General features: G+C 38.5%; 2 protein-coding genes across 2 annotated transcripts in view; both read right to left on the bottom strand.

Annotated features, from left to right (window-relative positions):
- LOC139686758 (UPAR/Ly6 domain-containing protein crok-like) overlaps positions 1-5,380 on the bottom strand; it is a 180,965-nt gene extending 175,585 nt beyond the window's left edge. Inside the window, exon 1 of the mRNA XM_071583793.1 lies at positions 5,160-5,380. Within this exon, the coding sequence (XP_071439894.1) occupies positions 5,160-5,235 (76 nt within the window). The 5' untranslated portion in view covers positions 5,236-5,380. The remainder of the gene's footprint in view (positions 1-5,159) is intronic.
- A 3,505-nt stretch (positions 5,381-8,885) lies between these two features.
- Positions 8,886-21,121, bottom strand: LOC139686835 (major facilitator superfamily domain-containing protein 9-like). Its single transcript, XM_071583911.1, has 7 exons — positions 20,976-21,121; positions 20,759-20,890; positions 20,554-20,683; positions 20,239-20,448; positions 19,445-19,704; positions 14,603-14,842; positions 8,886-10,301 (listed from the first exon to the last, which is right to left on the bottom strand). The coding sequence occupies exons 1-7, from the start codon at positions 21,090-21,092 to the stop codon at positions 10,086-10,088; spliced, it is 1,305 nt and encodes a 434-aa protein (XP_071440012.1). The 5' UTR covers positions 21,093-21,121; the 3' UTR covers positions 8,886-10,085.
- Positions 21,122-21,172: the final 51 nt, after the last annotated feature.

Genomic DNA, 21,172 nt, shown 5'->3' with positions numbered 1-21,172 from the left:
CTGTCGGAAGTCTAGATACTCTTTTGGACTCAACCTCAAAACTCTCTCTTAACGAAGTTCACTCGGTGATCGTTTACTCGTCACATGCAGGGAGGGGCTACTGCCACCCAATGTAACTGAGTGGAGGCGCGGGTAATCAATCCCACTTCTACACGGGAATAGCGGCACGAGATTTTTTCCTTCACCCCGATTTCGCTTCGTGAACCCTGCAACCCTGAGTGGATAAAAGGAACTGACGACCTCTAAATAGCCTAATGGAGGAAATTCCTGCAGAATTTTCATAAAATAAATCATGACGTCTAGCTTTAAAGTAGGTAACAAGCCGTTGAACGTCTTAAATAAGTATGTCGCAGTGTGGTATTTCATTTAAGGGCAATAGATCGGTACTTCAGTGAAATGTGGCGTAATAACCATCCAGAAGTGGTCAGCCGTCTCATTATATCGTCAATAGATATGGGAATGCACTTGGGAATAAGTTTTATGATCCTTAAGTTCACATTTCAAACACTTCCTCCATCAATGTTCAACAGACTCCTTTAAATGTTGTCCACCATTTTCTTTTAATTTGGAAATAGGTTCATTAAAATTGTTATCATACTGTTAAATCAATAATTAGATATCCATGCGAAGGAATATTGAAGAGTCGAATCATATCTACGTCTTAGTCAAACGTTGGATTCGGTCACAAATATACGTATCATTTCGGTAACTCAAGGTTCAGCTAGTCCGCTCCAAGTTTCCACGCCAAAATTTAGATCAAATTTCGATCACTCGAAAAATGTATAACCCTTCGAATAAGGTCATTGTAACACAGCGAGACCGAGCACGCCTGGTTCAAATCGCTATCCTTGATAAGCAATCCTACATGAGAAAACCTGAAGTAGTGCCAAGTTTCTCTAGTGAAAAAAAGTGAAAATCACACGCCCCCAAATCAGGTCAGTCGATAAAGATTTTGGCGCCGACTTCTGCTTCAGAAGTGTATCGTGCCTCAGTGTACACATTTTTATCGACCAAAGGAGACGAAGTGCATAAATGGCTCCACGAACGAGATTCACCCCCCAGATCGGACGCAATGAGACAAATCGTCGCTTTAAGACTGTGGTTCGACATCTTTCTTTTCTTTTTTGAGAAAGTTCGACGTCTGTAACAATGGCGACTGGCGCCTTGTGGGGGAGGGAGGGGAGGCGAGGACGTCGGCGGCGGTCGCCCCATCCTATCCCCAATTCATGTGACCCCGATATACATGCAATTAATGACCCCACTCTTCGTCTTGGCCGCTGTTGGCTGCTCCTTTATCGTCTACTCGGTCAAACGGGAGCGACGAAAGGTGGAAAGGAAGCTTCATGAGAATTTAAAAGAGAAAGGAATTTCCGTGGATGGGCCCACGATCGTTCGGGGGAAAAAATGGCCACTGCGGCAAGGCATAGCGGGGGATGACAAGACAAAACTTAACCTTTTCGTACGTGTTTTTATGCTCGGGTCGCCATAAATGATTTTCCTTGAGCCACTTTGTGAACTCCCGTATCTTTTTCTATTGCCTCGCCCGCTGATACAATACCAGGGCCAATAAGTTACCCCGCACGCTCACTTTTGACGGAACCATACACGTAAAAGCGTCCCTACCGCAGCTAAAGATTTCTGGGAAATGTAACCGTAATCCAATCGATCCAATTAGTCTTCCGATGCCGGAAATTCACTTTTATTCAAAAACCCGTTTGGCGCAAGGGGTAAGAATTTCGACTCAACCGCCCGAAAAAAATAAAATTAAGTACACTATCGATTCAATTTTTCCTGTGTAACCAAACACATTGAAATTCCCTCCGACCTATTCCACACCGAGAACAAACACCTACTCTCCCACCCATCCCTCCGTGAAGAACACAAGGAGGAGGTCATCGTTTTCCACCGACACACACACACACACACACACCTGGGCATCGAAAAGCGCGGTATCCTTTCGTTCGACCTCGAGGACGGGGTGACCCGTCACTCGCATCGCTGTACTCGTCCTAGTCGTTGAGAAACATGTCGATATCTCGCCTCGCTCCCTTCCCTGGACACCATCAAAAAAACACCGCATTACAGAATGAATCAACAACACCCCTGAAAAAAGGGTAATGCCCATCCATCCTCTGAAGGCAACACACGTGAAGAATCCTCCGTTGCGAGGGCGAACTGTCGTTTCTCTCGCACCCTTTTAGGGGCTTGATGTACTCGCTAGGAAGGAAGGAGTTATGTGCGAGGAAAGCGAATTCAAAGCTCCACGGGTTTCGTGGAATCAGACGAGGAGGAAAACAGGGGAGGACTGCGCTCCACAACCAATCCCCGCACGGAATTGACGGCGATGACGCGCGCCGTGAGACGTTCGTTTCGGTAGCATTGTCATTTTCGATTTTTCTCTCTCCCTTTGAGAGAACATCACCCACTGGACGTGTCACTCGACGTGGGGGAGTCGAACTGCGGTCATCCGCTGACGTCCCTCAGTCGTCGTCAACACCACGAACCCTCTGGTTCGGTCGACCCGGCCGTCCCCGTTTCCATCTCCTCCTCCTCTTTTTCTCTCTCTCGCTCAAGAGTTTTCGTTACGTAAGGACTCGCATACGGGGGAGTGGGGGGGGAAGAGGCGTTCGGGCTTATCCACGGACGTCGATTCGGATGCATGGAAGCCAACAGACTTCCAGGTGAGACGGTTCGGGAGAGGGGCACACAGAGGGAGGATGATGTAGAGAGAGAGAGAAAGGACGAAAGAAAAGGGGAGAAAGGAGAGAGAGTTCGTCCGCACGTTTTGGGGCACGGGGGGAGAGGAACGGCTGGAGGTGGGGTGTATGGGGGTGGAGAATAAGGAGGGGGGGAGTGAAAGGGGAGGTTTTTCGAGAGTGTGGAGGGGTCGGGAGTATGGCAAAAGGACGCCCCTCAGGTGAACTCCCTGCAACGCCCTTCGATCGTCTAAATTCTTCGCACCCCTTCTACGTATCTCCCTCCTGTCCCACCCCCCACACACACCGTACCCTAACTCCCATCAGCCTAACTCCCTCCCCACACTCTTTCTTCGCTCTGCATCAATCCCCCCCACACCTCTCCCCTATCCCTCCCACCCATTCCCCCCCTTTCTGTGCATGTCCGAGTCTTCACCTTCACGTCCCTTTATCCGCGCCCCTCCGCGACCCCCCCCCTCCCAGACAAACGCCATCCTTCCACTCCGATTTCAAACCTGGCTCGCTCCTATTCTCCAAGCACATCGCCCGCCTCCTGAACCGATAGCAATGCTTGCCAAACTTTTCAGAGGGCAAGAGGGGCGGGGGCAGAACAGTCCCCTCGTGCCCTTATATCCCCTGAAAACCCCTTAAAACACTCTCTCGTGCCCCTCTCTTTTTTCCTTCCTTTCTTCCTCTTCGAACTCCCCGTCCTCCTTGTCCTGCCACCCACCCCCACCCATGCAATCTCACCTCCCCCCCAAACCCCTCCCACACCGATGGCCCGAGGCCCAGAAATCTATACAAATTGATCTCTTCTCTCCAAAACCTCACTCACTTCTCCCCCTCTCTCCAACTACCACGTTCCTTACCCCTCCACAGCTGAGGGGAACAGTACTGCCCGAGAAAGGTAAGGATTCTCCCCTCCCTCCGCGATTCGCGTGAGACTCCTCTGCGAAGGGAAGCCTTATAAAAGTCGTGATTAACGTTCATCCACTGGGGTTGAGGTTGGTTGTCGTGGTGGAGGAGGGGACGGGGTATGATGGGATGGGATAGAGGAGAGTGGGGGGGGGGGTTGCAGGGTTAGAATAGGGTCAGTTCATGTATATGCATGTGTATCCAAGTCTTAGCTCTCCCTTCCTATCTTCCGTTTTATTTCCGTCCCCTTCTGGACAATTGCTAGAGAGGAACTATTGGTGTCCCTCGCGGAGAAATCCTTGGGACGCTCGCAGGATTGATTTCAATACCTCCTCATTTCGTCCCAAATCCTAATCATCCATCCGGCTCGGAAATTCATTTTTTCAATCACTTTCCAACATCAAATCACTCGGCGAGCATAGCTTTTCATGTGCCGCGTGGTTTTTCGACGCACGCAAATCTTAAGATATCTGCAGATGTTCGTACGGAAAATGAGGATAACTTATGAGCGAATTGATTGAAACAAGTACCGAATGGCAAAGTGGAAAAAGTTCTTCGTTCTCCTGAGTTATGCTCTCTCTATTCTTCCCCTACCCTACCGCAGTTGTTTATTTTATTATTCTCAAACGTTAATGCTCACTGATTATGAGTCTTGTGAATTATTAGATTTCAACGTAATATTTGCGATCGGAAAGCCTACGGCATCGAAAATTATCGAAAACATGCCGTAATCGATATTTTTTTAATTGTCAATGGTGAGTGTTCAATATAATCTTAATTGAACGAGGATAGAGAATGAGTTTCGGCTGTATTTTCCCTCAGCTTGTCGAAGAATAAAAACTCTCCCTCATATGCGGGGATATTTCGATGTATTTTACCGTGCAGTCCTTGTGGAGATCTCTCCAAGCGGCGATCGAACCGGCAAAACAAATTTTCATTCCTTTCCGCATTTCGGAGTAATTAAAAAAAATGCCAAACTAGGCAAACTAAAAAAGATAATTTCCCGAACGGCAATATCGTGGGTTGAACCCGTTTGTGATTAACAACGATAAGAAATTTCGGGACTATTTCGAAGGGGAAGGGATGGGAATAAAAATTCGGTGCGTCAATATTTCGATCGCCTCATTCTCGTACATTCCCCCCACGCACGGAAACAATATTCTTCTGCTCTTCGGCGAGGAACCGATGCGAAAACAATAACTCGAGCACAACCGCATCGCCGCGAAGATGTGAAAATTTTGTGTAACGATTTCTTTCGGTGCGGGGTGAAATTACGTAACCTCACGGTACAAGGGGACCACTCTCCGGAAGAGCGTTCCAAAAAAAAATAATAATGCAAGACCAGCTCTCTCCGGGGACGTTGGAGACAAAAAGAAATCTGGGACTTGTGTAGAATCGGACACGCTCACTTAAAGAGCGTGAGGACCTGCCGTGGAGAGATTAAAAAAGATATTCCCACGGACGCGGGAGGGGGGAATATGTGGGGAGGGGGGGAGAGTTGGTGCTCATAAGAGTTAAGTACGATTATAAAAGACGTTCCCGGCTCACCTCTGGGTACTGCAAAACCGAAGATGATAATAGCCCCCAGGGCCAAGCCAGCCGCCGATCGGAAGAAGCCTTCCATCCTGCCGATGTCTCTTTCTGTGTAAAAAAACTACCTTCCTTCCACTATGGGCCCCTGTTCTTCAGGTGCCGCTCCCACTCAGCACCCCAACCGCCACTAACCCAGCTGCTCGACAACCCAACACTGCCTGCCCCTCGAATGCTGCCTGCTACCCGGACGGCGACGAGGAGAACCGAGCAGCACCGAGGTCCTACGACGGCCTCGGTCGACAGCAGCGGAGCCTGGACGGTTGGCCGGCAAACTCTCTCTTGACGTTCGATTGACTCCGTCGTTGGCAGCGCGATTCGAACGCGAAAAATCGTCCGTATGCATCCTATTAGCAATCCAGGAGCATTTATATCCGATGTAAAGATGCCCAATGCGGTTTCGCATGACGCGCGATTGGAAGTTCACGACATAATTATTTTAACTCATTCACGTCGCGAATGTGCTTAAAACGTTCGTTCAATTATCGGAAAAAATAACTCACTCCATAAAATTGAGATCGACTCTCGTCATGCCAAACTTTTTTTTTCATGCTGCACAATTGAGAGGCTGGCAAGGCTAATCAGCCTTTAACAAGGCTGATTATATCACACGCATATTACAGTATGGAATAGCAACTTTTAACTTATTTTATAATTTTTCAACTTGAATACCTGTAAATCATCAACATGTACGAGATAGTTAGTTGTTCTCGGATTTCTTTCTTGATTCGCAAGATATTTGTACCGTGAAAGAACCATGTCATGCACGCCCCCGCAGTGGCTTGCGGGGTATTATGTAGATGCATTATCAACCCGATGGTTTGTTTGGTAGATATCACTCAGTACTAAGCCCAACAGTGTATGAAATACACATATCAGGGTAATGGGGCCGGTTTCTTTCCCTGTGCCGCCTATGGTTTCTTTGGAAAATTTCACAAAAAATCACACAAGTTGTTTAAAGCTGAGGGTGATCAAATTCAAGCCCTCCAGTCCAGTCCAATGAACTTCCCATTGGACCTCATCATCCAACATGCAGCTTAAAACTCTTGATTACTCACTATCAGTGTTGTTTATAATGATCATTGATTTTTATTACAATAAAAAATTGTTCAATAAGAGTTCATAAAAAAAGTTTTGACAGGAAACAGAAGTAAATAAAGCATTAAATTCAAGTAAATTGGAGGACTTCTGAAATAATATGCATACTTTGTTTGCTGGGATGGTGCCATTCTTCTGGAATAATATTTATTAAGAGGTCACAGCACACTCAGTTACCCTGCAAACTTTTACCAGATGATACAACCTCAACCATTATATGAGGCTGACATGCCAAGAAAGAGGCCTCATTCCATTTTAGTATCCATTTGGTGATACAAAGACTTCCCTAAACTCTCATTGGGAAGCCATTCAAAAACTTGAACACAAAACTCTTTTAGGAGAAAAATAATAATCTTTGCATCACCCATCACATGCTGCTGCATACTTGAGAGAACATACAATGGGATTGCAGTACATAGAAAATGAAGGAAGGAAGAGAATGAGATTTAAGAAGCAATTACACCTAAGGCAAAATAGTGGCCAAGAGGCTGGGTTTAGGGGATGGGGTGGTCAGTCATTAATTTAACTCTTGTGAAATCAAGGAACTAGAAGATTAATGATATGAGAGATCATTAGATATGAGAGATATGTGGGAAGGGGGCCAATGAGAGAACAAAAAGGTCCTGTTGTTTCAATCACCTCCGTTCATGAATCTCATGAATATTGCGAATACCCATACAAATTATTTCAGTGCTAATAGAGAGGGATAGAATGCCATTGAGAAGTATTTCTGTCAGCTCCACGTCTTACTTCAGCCTTTATACCTTTGCTGATGCTCCTGTACCCAGAAAAGAGTTCTCCTCTGCATGGGCCAGCTGATAAGTGCATTGCAATATCTTTGGATTCTATTGGGGAAATCCCCCTTAAAAATTAATTGATAAGTCAGCTTCTCTTAACTTCACTAACACAGATTTTAGTTTTAAATCTCTGAATGCACAGTCCCCACTATAATAGATGTACAGGGTGGAGCCGAATGGACTCCCTAATTTGACGGGTGAATTGTAAAAAAAAATCAACCGAGATAATTAAAAAAGATTTTTATTTCTGAAAACTACATCCAATGTCGTTTTGTTTTCATTTGGTTTGGGAAATTATTTCATCCAGGTGATGACCTTTGTGAGCGATGCACATGTTGAGTCTTTCAAAAAAGTTTTCGAAAACTCTTTTCAGCATATCTTGCGTTATTCCAGCGATGACATCTGTAATTGCTTCCTTAAGAATTTCCAAGATCCTTGATCGAACTTGGTAAACCTCAGCTTTGAGATATCCCCAAAGAAAAAAATCACATGGGCTCAAATCTGGGGAGCATGGGGAAACATCCCATGGAACATCCCCTTGTAAGGCGATCAGGCGGCCAGGAAATAGTTCTTGCAGGATTTGGCATGAATAATGGGCGGTATGAGCTGTGGCACCATCCAATTGAAACCAAAAGCCTTGTGTGTCATATTCCTCACCATACTCTTCCATTTTGGGGACTAAAAAGTTCTCTAGCATCTTAAAATAGCACACAGAGTTCACAGTAATAGTTGAACATCAAGATACAAAAAAGTAAGGCCCAATAATGCCAATGGAGGACACAGCACACCAAACTGTCACTTTGGGACTATGAAGAGGTCTTGAGTGAAATTTGCGAGGGTTGCCAGTCAACCAGTAACGAAAGTGTTGCTAATTTACTGAGCCGGAGAGGTGAAAATGCGCTTCATCGCTAGACCACAGAATAGTGCTGGGTTGCACAGAGGTTAAGATTGCCTTGCAAGCATCTATTTCACCCTGTCTTCCTAACTCAATTCTTGAACAACCATCATCTTGTATGGGTGTACAAAGTAAATGAAGGTCTGAGTGTTAAATTCACCAAACCGTTCTGGGCGATATTCTAAGAGCAGAAGCATGTTTCCGAGCAGAGTGCTATGGAGACTGTTCAATGGATGCTCTCACTGCATGATATTTTCAGGTGTCCGCATACTTTTAGGTCACCCAGCTGGTTTTCTAGGAAGTACAGATCCTGTTCCCAGTACACAAGTAAACCATTTCCTAATGGTTTTAGTATCAGGAACCCTGTCATGATGAGTCAAACCAAACCGCCTATGAAAAGCCCTCTGCATTGCCACCACAGTATCATTGTTTTTAAAGAATGTTTCTGTGACAAAGCCTTGATGCTCACCAGACCACTGCATGGTAATTACTAAAAATGACATTGTTTTCCTCAGCTAACGTCACTACTACCGTTCTGCTAATTTACTTGCGTGCTCTTCATGATTTTTTTTGAAACTAGGGAGTCCATTCTGCTCCACCCTGTATCATCAGTTGATATTTTACCCTTATGAATCCAGGAAAAGAATTTTCTCCCTTTGGAATATACGATATATTAAGCTTTTGTACGTTCAAATTACAGCATCAATTTCAAGTTATAGCAAATAATCAAACAGTGTTTAATGAGTTATTACACGACACTCAAACCAAATGTGATATGATTGGTGACAAGTAACTCGTCATGCTTTCTAACCACCTAAATGAGTTGGGGGAAAGTAATTACCTAGGACATAAATATAACTTGGGAAATATTAATTAGAATAATATGGTCATTGGTTAATTATATAGAATTTAATCAATAAATGAACATTATTTATACAAGGAAAACATTTTATGAAAATAATATTGCCATGATTTAATCACACAGAATTTAATCACAAAGTAACCCTTTTATTTCAACAGATTTATGTATTTATTGAACCCTGAGTGGAGCAAATAACAGTCAATCACTCTCCTCTGGTGATGTGAAACATTCTTCCTTTGCCTTTCAGCCAATGTTTACTTCATAGCCAATTATGTAAAACTGAATCAAAATGACTTATTTTATTCCCTCTTCATTCTTTGAAGGCACTTATATTAAGGAAACCTCACCTTCCACAGTACAGAAAATTTGACTTCACGCAGAGAAATAGACTAAACTCGTATAAGTGGGCATGCCATGGAAAAGGTTAATTTAATTGACAAATTGATAGTGCTAATACTTAGAATACATGCAACTGGCATCATTTCATTAATATGCATCACTGTTCCAGGAATGATAGACATGCACCTATACTCACTCTGAGACACAAATTCCCCTCCTGCCCCAAATATTATTTAAGGAACATATACCATTCATGTGATATTTTCTGTCAATGAATTTTGGGTGGAGCTATTTAAAAAATATTAGTAACTACTTTGATATATAGAATAGTTTCATAGTATGGAAATTTGGTCATTGAGGCATTTCGACAGTTATAGAGTAGAGGCTTTTCAGATATGGGTTTGGAGAAAAATGGGACAAGTAAAATACATGGGGAGGAAAAGAAAAAAAGAAGTTTGGGCATCATTGGGAATAATATGGGGTTTTTGGAAGAAATATATAGGAGGCAGGAAAATTGGTTGCAGATCATTCTGATTGGTGATGGAATGTTGAAGACTGGGATAGAGGGAGGAATGTTAGGCAAACGAGGTTGGGAGGAAAAAGGATAGGTGAAATATACGAAGTATATGACATATACAACAAGCCAGGAATGTTAAAAGTTCATAACCAGATTTGAACCAAGGGTTTTTTCATAAATGGACACATTTTCTCTACCTACTAGCCCACCATGCCACAATATTTCAATAAAAATATGGCAAAACATTACATGAGTCTCAGATAAATATATCATTTCAGTCATATATTAAAACAAAATATCTTATAATAATCATACTGCTAATGTCAAACAACTATTTCCACAGCCTTCCTATCACAAAATGTGCATAAGATGATTCTCAATCTTTGTGCTTCTTTGTACTTGAAGACAGTATGTTCATTTCTCTTTCCCTTTCACTGACTCTCGAGGCAATTACGATCCCCAAAAGGGATGAAAACAGGGAAATTAAGGAAGGCCCCTTGGGACCGCAGACACTCTGCGTAATTCCAGCCACAAACGGAGCTGACATTCGGGCGAGTGCAGACAAAGAATGTTGAGCACCGAGCACAGAACCCTGGAAAAAAAAAATTAATGAACAGAGTCATATTTTGAGGAAAAAAAACTGTTTCAACCATTTTTGCCAAAAGAATACTATTAGTAGTTTTTCCATGGCATAATGTTGATGCAAAATATTATGTAACCTTTCAAGTCAAGATGCCCGTAGCTTTAGCAATCACATGCACTTTCATTTTTTTATCATCCATCACTGTATCATCGATTTTATCAATCAGAACATTCAGCATTACTTCTACTTATACTACCATTGTGAAAATTTTGAAACCATTCTAACTAAAGGAAGAGATTCACCATAATGTTTATCACATTTCTCCTTAGTCTCCAGAGGTGATTTGCCTTTCATAAAATAATTTTTGATCAACACATTAAATTCTTTTCATTCATTTTTCTGGAAAAATTCCACACACTCAGTTTGAACGAATGCTAAACATGGAGAAATGGACCAATCAGGCTAAAACTAGAGGTAAGTTGCTCCAAAATGTGCCAATAATTGAAAACAACTTCAACATGCACCATTGGTGCCGTCTCTCTGACTTTGCACAGACTTTTCAAACTACAATCACACCATTTATCAGCTATTCTCTTGCTCCCTGTTTGCATTAAATGACTTCTAACAATTGTTGTTTCAAAAAATTCTCAAAAATAGATAATTTTCCCAGGCTTTCTGTCAAGAAGAATTTCCAGTTTTCTTTTTATCATGTTTCACAAAGCTATAGTTCTTTGTACACTACCACTCTCATAGCACTTTTTCTATCATCTATAAATTTTTTTCTTGACTTTCCTCTTCCCTTTTTTCCTATTATTTTCTCCTCCATTATATTTAGCAGGAACTTGTTATGTCTCAGAACATGTCCAACAAATTTAATTTTCCTTTTATCCATCTCTTTTATTAGATTCCTTTTCTCTTTAATTTCTCTCAATATTTCTATGTTGCTTTTCTTGTCCATCCATCTTGTTCTTGTTATCCTTCTTCAAATCTACATTTTCGTTGCTTCCTACCAAGCCTTTTCCCTCTTTCCCAAAGTCCAATTTTTGCATTCATATAATAATGTACACCATATAAACATATTTGTAAAGAATTTTCTAATTTTCAATTTTAATGTATTTGTTTCCTAAAATATTCTTTTTATTTTCATAAATTCACATTTTCGCCTAGGCTATCCTTCTTTACACCACGGAGATGCATCTGTTGTCTCTTGTAATTACACTCCCAAGATAGCAGAACTCTTCTACTTGGCTCATCCTTGATATTCCTATCATTAAATTCACAGGAGATTCTGTCCTCTTTCTAGAAACCATCTTCTTATAAATTTTTTTTCATATTTATTTTCAGTTTCCATTATTTCAAAGCTGTTGACAGGGTTTTGAGCACTCTTCATATCTTTGATTGATTCTCCCAGGGTCACAATATCATCTGCAAACCTAATTCGATTTATCTTTCTTCCATTGATACCATTTGTCTTCTCCTTCATTGTCTCTACAGCCTCTTCAATATATATGTTAAATACAAAAGGTAAAAGTGGATCATTCACTGTACCCTAAACAAAGTGGATGAACAACAACAAGAGAAAATTTATATACCCTCTATATAGAGACCAGACAGCAGTGATTAGATTTGGTGAATGTAGAGAAGTAGCTAAAATAAAGAAAGGAGTAAAGTAGGGTTGCTCATTATTGCCGATGATATTAAATATGTATATTGAGACGGTCTTTCACAGGATCAAAGGAAAAGATATGAGGAGGTGGATGAATTCAAGGAGAAAGGATAACTATGTTGTAACTTGCAGACAACAAACATAGATCCTTAATCTATGATAATCTCATATTATGATAGCCAAAATAGAAGGGCTATAAAAAAAAGAACTACATTTGGGAAAGAAGCTTTTACAAGGAGGGGGGAGTTGATGACGGGGAAGTTGAGTAAGAATGTTAAGAAAAGACTGAAAACTTTCCATATGGCATGTTTTTTACTGCACAGATAAGTGGTCAATGAGGCAAGGTGACAGGCATAGATTAGAGCCTTTTGAGATAAAGGTGGGGAGAAGGATGGGTAAGGTAAAATGGGTGCAAAAGAAAATGAAGTACTGGTCTTGATGGGGGAAGAGAGAGCACTGTTGGGAGAAATACACTGGAGACAAGAAAAAAATTAGATGTAGAACATTTTGAATGATGATGGAATTTTGAAGAAGATTGCAATGTAGAGGGGAGAACATTAGACAAGTGAGTAAGGGTAAGGAAAAGGATAGAGATATTGATCGGAATGAAGCGGGATAGAATGTATGCAGAATTGCAGAGGGGTTTAATTGTAGTATTGGGTGCAAGGTTGCTCCTTGCTGGGTGGAGCAGGGAAATGTAGTGAGTTAAATCTGTGTCCAACCAAAACCTACCTTGAACAGCAGACTACCAGATGATAATTATGATGCAATAGACCAAAATGCATAATTTCAATGACCTTAATGAATTGGAAGTAATGGATAAAAATTTATTAATAAAATTTTTACATTTGGGTAACCCTGACGACATGCACCCTAGCAAGTTAACTAACACTTGCTATATTTTTGGCCTGGTGACTCTAAATCGCTTGGTATGCACCCTCTATGATGGTTTTTGTGAAGGTAGCACAAATAACTCCACTTGCCACCACCCACGAATACTGTCCTATGTAGTATGACCACAGCCTGCTGGTCTCAGACCACTTTTTCTCACAAATCAAAATGAAGGTTGCAATCAATATTTTCTTTTTTTTTTTAATTATTTTTTACATAGCTTTCATACTTTTAACAAATTGGAGTAAAACTTTTAATTTAAAAAAATTGGTTGGATTCACCAACATACCAAGATATGCTACCTAACCACTTGTCCCTGGCAGAACCCCAGAAGAAAATGAACAATGGCAATTTATAAAAAGCTGTCAATTTGCAGTACGAATGTCTATAGGAATGATTAGAGGGAAAATGATATATTCTCTCATTCAACTATTTCCGAAAATTCACCATCAAATTTTACACTGAAAAAGTTTTTCTGTTTAGCTGAAGAGACTGCTTCCCATACCAGGCATGGATGGCTTGGTGCCATCCATTAGGCATGGATGAGAAGAAATCTGCTCCTCTTTGAAAATACACAGGCTTGGTGATGGAAAGGAAGAGAGAGAGAGAGTGAATTCCACATGTCAACCATTCTGTGCTGTAGCAATGACAGTATCACATTGAATTATTTGAATAAAAGTGATTGTCAACAACCATTTTTGTAAAAATGTTGTAACAAGGATTTGAATTTCATTTTGTAGTCCACATTTAGACTTTTCTCCACGGAGGCTTTGTAGTGAGAGAGGTTACCAGGATGTAATTTTTTTCGTGAATTTAAATTTAATTGCTGCGTGGTCAGTTGTACAGAGTTTCAAATGATTGAGGTTTTACCACAATGTATTACTTCACTTGGGTAATTGATACAAAAAAGACTAAATCATCAACAAAACAATTTTTTAGCAATATTTTACAATCATAAAAACTCATTTTCACTTCATCTACATCTTTCTCATCACTATCACTTTCGAAAGAATATTGTGTTTCTTATTATTTCCATGAAACAGAACTGATAACATGAATGAGCAATCAAGCATTGATTAAACTTCATAATAAATTTAAGGTGGTTCCCAAGACAAGGGTACAAATATGACACAATAATGATCAGTCATAATAAACAAATGGAATATGAAACCCAACAAATTCATCCATGTCCCAAATTTCCTTCATCTTCAAATTTCACTTACCCTTTAAACTTTACCTTCAATTATAATTTTGTAATAAGGTAAATATTTATAATATGCATGGATTCAAAATATAATAGTAAATTCACATAGAACTGGCAGCATATAACATTAATGAGCAGAGTGCCACCAACATATGCATATAATAACTTATCAGATTCATCATATTTATTAATACATAGTTAACATCTCACCTCAATAAAATAAACTCATACTTTTATTAGTAAGCCAACCATCTTAGTTATATCAGATTTGGGAAAATTTCATAGCCACACAGAAAGTAATGGTTAAAATACTTTTCCAAAACAATTTATTAGTAACAGTTGCTACACCAATTGCATGGCGTTAATGGGTAAATAAATATCCGAAACCTTCCCAAGTATCACCCGAGGAAAATTTAAAAAAAGTTTCCAAAAATATCAGCACAAAGCAGTTTTACTGGCACCATAAAACTGCTGGATTCTACACTATGCTCCTACGCATCATGGTTGAGTACTTGATGTTTTTATGCAAAGCAAATTCAAATTACTCACTTTTTGGTCAGGGGGGGCCTGTTCCAGGGACCACTGGGACAGGGAAGTGCGCAGTATGGAAGTTGAGATGACCAATGGTGCTAGGGCCAGCATGAACAGCCACAGTGATGAACAAAAAACAATGAGAGAGAATGAAACAGCAAGTACAATGAATCCATGTTGAGTGAGCTTTGCAGGTCCTTCATCATACATTCTGTACACAGCTCCAGCACCAAAACCAGATACAGCACCAAGAATACTCTGAAAAGTTGTAAAGGTGCACTTGTCACATGGTTTTGTCATAAACATTTCCATGTCCAACACTTCATTCAGTTACTTTCTCATTTTATTTCCAACACAAGATTGGGATCAAATAAGAAGTTATTGGTATTCATAGAAATTGGCAAGTGCATTTGGGTTTGATACAAAAAAACTAATTCTTTAAAGGAAAACGAGGTATTTCATGAAATACATATAGACTAAGCAATCAATGTTTGATTATGTTGAGTATCTATCCTATAAATATCTTGAACTGATTGTTTTTATTGATGCAATTTCTCAATATACAGCAGAAATGGCAGCTAACTGGTGTTGCAAAAACACAATATATATATATATATATATATATATATATATATATATATACTCTTGTATATATATATATATATATACTCTTGTATATATATATATACTCTTGTACTCTCTATGTACTCTTGTTCAGCACCTGGAACATAAATATTGTTTAAAATACTAATGGATTTAAGAATTTATTTATCCTTTTTAAGTTGCTTCACATTACATTTTTAATATAATGTAAATTATAGCATGATGGTATACATTTATCTAAGTTTGATACTGTATTAGTATTTTTAGTGTTGAATACTGATTATGAAATATATATATATATATATTTTTCATAATCAGTACTCAACACTAAAAATACTAATACAGTATCAAACTTATATATATATATATATATATATATATATATATATATATATATATATATATATATATATATATATATATATATATATATTCATAATCAGTATTCAACACTAAAAATACTAATACAGTATCAAACTTAGATAAATGTATACCATCATGCTATAATTTACATTATATTAAAAATGTAATGTGAAGCAACTTAAAAATGATAAATAAATTCTGAAATCCATTAGTATTTTAAACAATACTTATGTTCCAGGTGCTGAACAAGAGTACCTACTTAACCAGTGCTTTTAACAATTCTTGAAAATATTGCCCAATGCTTCCCGATGCAGTCATTCCATCTAATAAAAAATGTGCACGCAGCACAAAGGTCTATGCACTTTAATACACATATTTTAAAGTTTCTCAACTCGTATTTGCTAAAAAGTGCAAAAATTCATAATGCTTGCACTACATTTTTTAATGAGATATTTCTCAAGTCCCTCCACATGTTGGCATAAAAATTATTTTAGCACGACTTGCATTTATGTCAACAGATTCATGATCAATATAAGAGGAAATCTTTTTCATGACCAAATAGAGAATAGTACTATAGTCCTGAAAGTAAGATAACATATTCAATGTTTTCTTATGTTCTAAATATTATTTCAGTTAAGTATTGCTAAAATAATAAATGCCATAGAAATTGTCTTGCTTAATTCATTTTGCAAGAGATGAACCTCATATATGTTTTATGAGAAATATGCATGATGTGTCATTGTTTGAAACTAATGAATTTCAAGTTACCGGCAAGTTATCTATGCAGTCAACAGGAAATTAAATTGTGCCTATCCCTACACTGATAATATTTAGTAGATTATTGATTATTCACAAGGATAAAGAAATAAGTATCCTAATTAAAAAAATACTAAAACCATAAATGCAGTAATCAACCCGAAGGCCGGTTTGGTAGGTGATGGTAGAGTTCACTCAGTACTAAGCCCTATATTGCGTATGAAATTCACACATTAGCAGGGTAGGGGGGCCAGTTCCTTTCCCTGTGACGGTTATGTTTCCCAGGAAGATCTGTTACGCGAAAAATCACATAGCTTGGGTGGAGCTGCAGGTGCTCAGAGAGGCTTGCCCGGGAAGCGAACATGGGCCCTCTGGTCAGTAGTCCAACGCTCTAACCCTGGACTACCACAACCCCTTATATAAATATGCACCTATTTTGATTCCGGCCTCCCCACCTCATTCCCACGCTAATTGGCTTTCTAAAAATGTCATCTATCTTCTGATATACAATCAACGCTCTTCATCTTACATAGGTGAATGCATTACCCCCTTGTCCATCCTCATGAACAATCACCCTTACTCCTGTAATTCTGCCTCACTCTTTTCTCTTCCTATCCCTTCCCAAAAGTTAGATCTTATTGTAGAGTAGGATTTTGTGTTTTTTTTGTTAGGGTAGACAAAATATTTAAGATTGAAGAGTGAGACCAAACAGATTTCTGCAGGACAGTTGACCATTGGAGCAAGTAACAATCCTGTTTAGTGGCACTTGGGCACCCCCTTGGTTAGTGCCAATTAGTGGGACACAAATTTTAATTGGTGAGAGGAGAAATGGAGAGGGTACCTACTTTATTGAAGGTTGATTAGTGATTCAAAAGAAATGCTCGGCGGATCCTTGCATCCACCACCCTCCACTAGTTCAAAACCCTTTACAGTAGGCATACTTTATCCAGGAACAATCTCATAGGTTCACAGTTATATGCCCCAGAAAATGGATTGACAAAAACCAACATTATCCCTGGAATTAGGGAAAAGTAATTATTCTCTACACCCACTTGTGTCCCTTATGAAAAAAACACCAGAGCATGGATTTCAAAATCCTTGCCACCTACATGAATTTTTAATGCTATTGACTTCATGAGGTTCATAGCAGAACTAAAAGACACCTTAATATCAGATGGAAGACTAAAACTTTTTCATCTTCATTTTCAGCATGGTCTGAATCTTAAGTTTTAAAACTAAATGTTTCATACCTTTCTGGTCTATAACTTAACATAAACATAATTTCCTGCCTCAAAAATCAAATTATCTACTGCATTATATATTCCACTCCTCTCCAATCTTCTATTTTTTCATATTTTTGTGGGGTTGATGAAAAAATTGTTTTGCTCTCTTTAACTCTTATTTATAATTGATATTTTAAGTATTTGTAGATCTATTAAAAAATCTAATTCTAATACTTAACAAAAGTAAAGTCATTAGGCAACAGTTTCATATTCAGGGTGAAAAGACAATTGTTGATGGGAGAAACTCAAAAAAGACATGGAATTTGGAAGCAAAAGGGAACATTGAAGAGTGATTAGGGGGAATACTTTATGCAAGTGAGGTGGGGAGGAAAAGAATAGGCATTTTGGATTAAATGGAGAAAGTTTACAGAATTGAAGAGTGGTTTATTGTATCAACAGTTAGATTGTTGGCATTCAAATCCTGTCTTAAATGATAGACTATCCTAAATGGTAAAACAATTAAACACCAAACTAAAATACATGAAGTCAGTCTAAACAAAATTAGTTGAAATGTGGGGAATGAGAGAAAATGTGCGGTGGATTTCTTGAAAAACTGTGACATGGATTTACTGAGTACTTTATTATGGAATGGCTGCATCATGATCTTGATATTAGCATACACAATTTAAAAGATAGAAGCTCAGACCATAAAATACAGAAGTACAGGTATAACTACCAAATGGTTTAAACAGGTGATATCCATCTACCTGCTAACCCAAAGGTCATAGTTTCTAGTTTGGCCTAAACCATGAACTTGGGCAATTATATGACGCATGGAATTCTAATAAGGCAATTTAGTATCTAATGGAAGAATCCCAACCTATAATTATTTGAGATATTAGTTAAGATTATGAACCTTCAATGCCTTAATTTTTCTCCAAAATAAAATTAGGAAACTTTTAAATCTCATATATTATTTGTCATCCTGTATTTCTACTACTCTACTGGAAGTTCAAGTCGATCTTTTTCTAAGAAATGGTATTTGGCTGAACCATTTTTCATCTCTGCAGCCTGTGAATCCCCTTAAAATTTAATGGCTTGGATTCCAAGAAGGTTGGATGCCCAATCTTTTGTTAATTACTTCAATCCTCATCCCTTTCCACTAAAGAAGACACCTATTCTGAATTATTCTTTCAAAAACACTCTAAATCCAAGGTGGATGTGAAAGAAAGAAAAATTAAACCATAAAAAATGTATATGACAGAAAACAAACAGCCTCTCAGTCCACACAAATCTGAATAGGGATGAGAAACATTATTGGCAAGATCACATGTTAGACTGGAACTCTTCCAAATATGAATTTAGGTATACGCCTGGGTTATATGACAGATATGTACTGACTTTGAGTCTACAAAGGCATCATTATTTCAGAGTGTACATGATAGAAGAAAATAAGAAATAGATGGCAGTGTAAAGGGATCACAATTATTTTCCATGACCAAGTGCATTAGAATAGAGCATACAATCTCTATTCAAAAGTAAAAAATGTGAGTTCAGCACAACTTTGATACATGGCTTATAGTATTTCTTTTGTGCTAAGTCTTTTTTCTGTATTATTGATATTGAAGTGTGATGCCTAGATTTGCGAGAGGGCACAATTGATTCATGTACTTCAGCATCGGTCAAGCCATTGCTTAAAAGCTTCTTTTCTCATTGAAAACATACATTACAAACCACCTTAATTTGATCAGTAATATTAAATAGCATATTTCTGAACATCATTATAAAGGTGTGGCAGCTTGAATTCCAGGGTATATTGGAAAAACCGCCTTAGTACCGCATACGTACAAACAAATGCGATATTAAATTCTATAAAATATTGTGAGAGAATGACTGAGATTTCAGCAAAATTTACCTGAAATGATATTGTGTACCCAATTGCTGATGGTGGCAAATCAAACCGCTCTTGAAGAGAAAGTGAATAGTTAGAAAATAACATTGACACACTAAAAGCAAGCATCAACTTGAGACTAAAAGCATCCCAATATAATGACCAATTAAGGCCACGCAGGTGGATTACTGCCATCATAATGTTTCCTGAGAGAGATTCGTCTCTTCTTTGGCTTTCATTTTTGTTATTGCTGGTATTTTTGGGCACAAAAATCATAGCAATACCTGGAAAAGAAGTTTTAGGACAAAATGGAGATAAATCAGTGTTTCGATATCCGCTGGGATTTCCATAAATAAAAACAATAATATAATTTGAGTTTTCAAGATTTTAATGGTTTTTTTATACTTTGGGGTGGCAATCTATCAATCAACACAAAAAAGGCTATTTAAAAAGCAGTGATGCCACTAATTCTGAATTCTTAAAAAAAGGCACCCAAAGAAGAACAGCAGTTGAAATTAGTCTTGCATCAGCTTAGCATCAATTGTTTCCAAACTTTCGATTACAAGACAAGCACGATTTAACTTGATAAAACTTAAAAGTGACAAAACCAGTTTCTGCGGAGACAAATACAGTCGACTGAATGTTGCTGGTTAATATAGTTCAACTATATTTTTCCTCGAGGGCAATAAATTGAATTGAGTATACTACTAGTAACCATAATAGATTCCATATTGTGCATATTTCTACCATTTTAACATTTATTCGCAATTATTAATATATTGTATTCATTTTTCAATACATAAAAATAGTAATCTTACAGAAATTGAGCAAGAAGATGATGCAGGTAATGCAACAGACATAAAAAAATCCATGGCGTAACTCCGCGAGATGTCCACCTATAACAGGACCAATGATGAACCCAAGGCCCGAGATTGCATTATAACGTCCAAATACCTCTGTCTGGGCCTTAGACGGTATCACATCTGACAATATAGCCTTGCACAAGGATTGTGTGTGCTTGCAAATCCCTAAAATACGTACACGAGCAAAAGAATGCGTCAAAAAATTTAACGACAGCAAATTCAAGCAATAAAACTTTTAAAATAATGCACTTCTAGCATGGAAATTCCTACCTAAAATAACACGGACAAAAATTATTGGTAGTATGTGACTAGCGAAGCCTAATGATAAATAACTCAACGAGCAGAAAATTAAAGACAACAAAAGTATGGTCTGTCTACCCATTATGTCACTCCAACTTCCCTAAAACAAAAGTAGTACAGAATTATGAAATCATATGAATCGAATGTAAAATTTAAAAATTTCACTAAAACTCACTGCCACCGGTCCACAAAAAAATTGCAAAACTGCATAAACTGAACTAGACAGTCCTATGAGTGCATGCGAGGCACCCATGGATTTAACGTGGGCAGATAATAAAGGAACAGTCAAGCTCACAGCAAGTAAATCCTATAATTGAAGGTATTAACCATGAGTTAATTCAAATTATACAAAAGTTCTTTCAATTAAGACTCATGGCAAATAAATATCTCACCAAAAATGATATGAGAAATAAACAGTTAACGAGTCGTGCCATTTCATTTACGACCATGTAAAATGCACGAATTGAGCAATAAATTATATCAGCATCATGGAAAACAAAGCATAGCATCACTCTTTACCAATCGTGATAACACGGAATTGTCCATACCGCTTCGACGTCGACGAGGGCGACATTGTTTTGATATACGA

The sequence above is a fragment of the Hetaerina americana genome, unplaced genomic scaffold (assembly GCF_022747635.1).
Source record: "Hetaerina americana unplaced genomic scaffold, ioHetAmer1.1.p SCAF_15, whole genome shotgun sequence".
In the NCBI taxonomy this organism is placed as follows: domain Eukaryota; kingdom Metazoa; phylum Arthropoda; class Insecta; order Odonata; family Calopterygidae; genus Hetaerina; species Hetaerina americana.
This window is presented reverse-complemented; position numbering and strand designations above follow the sequence as displayed.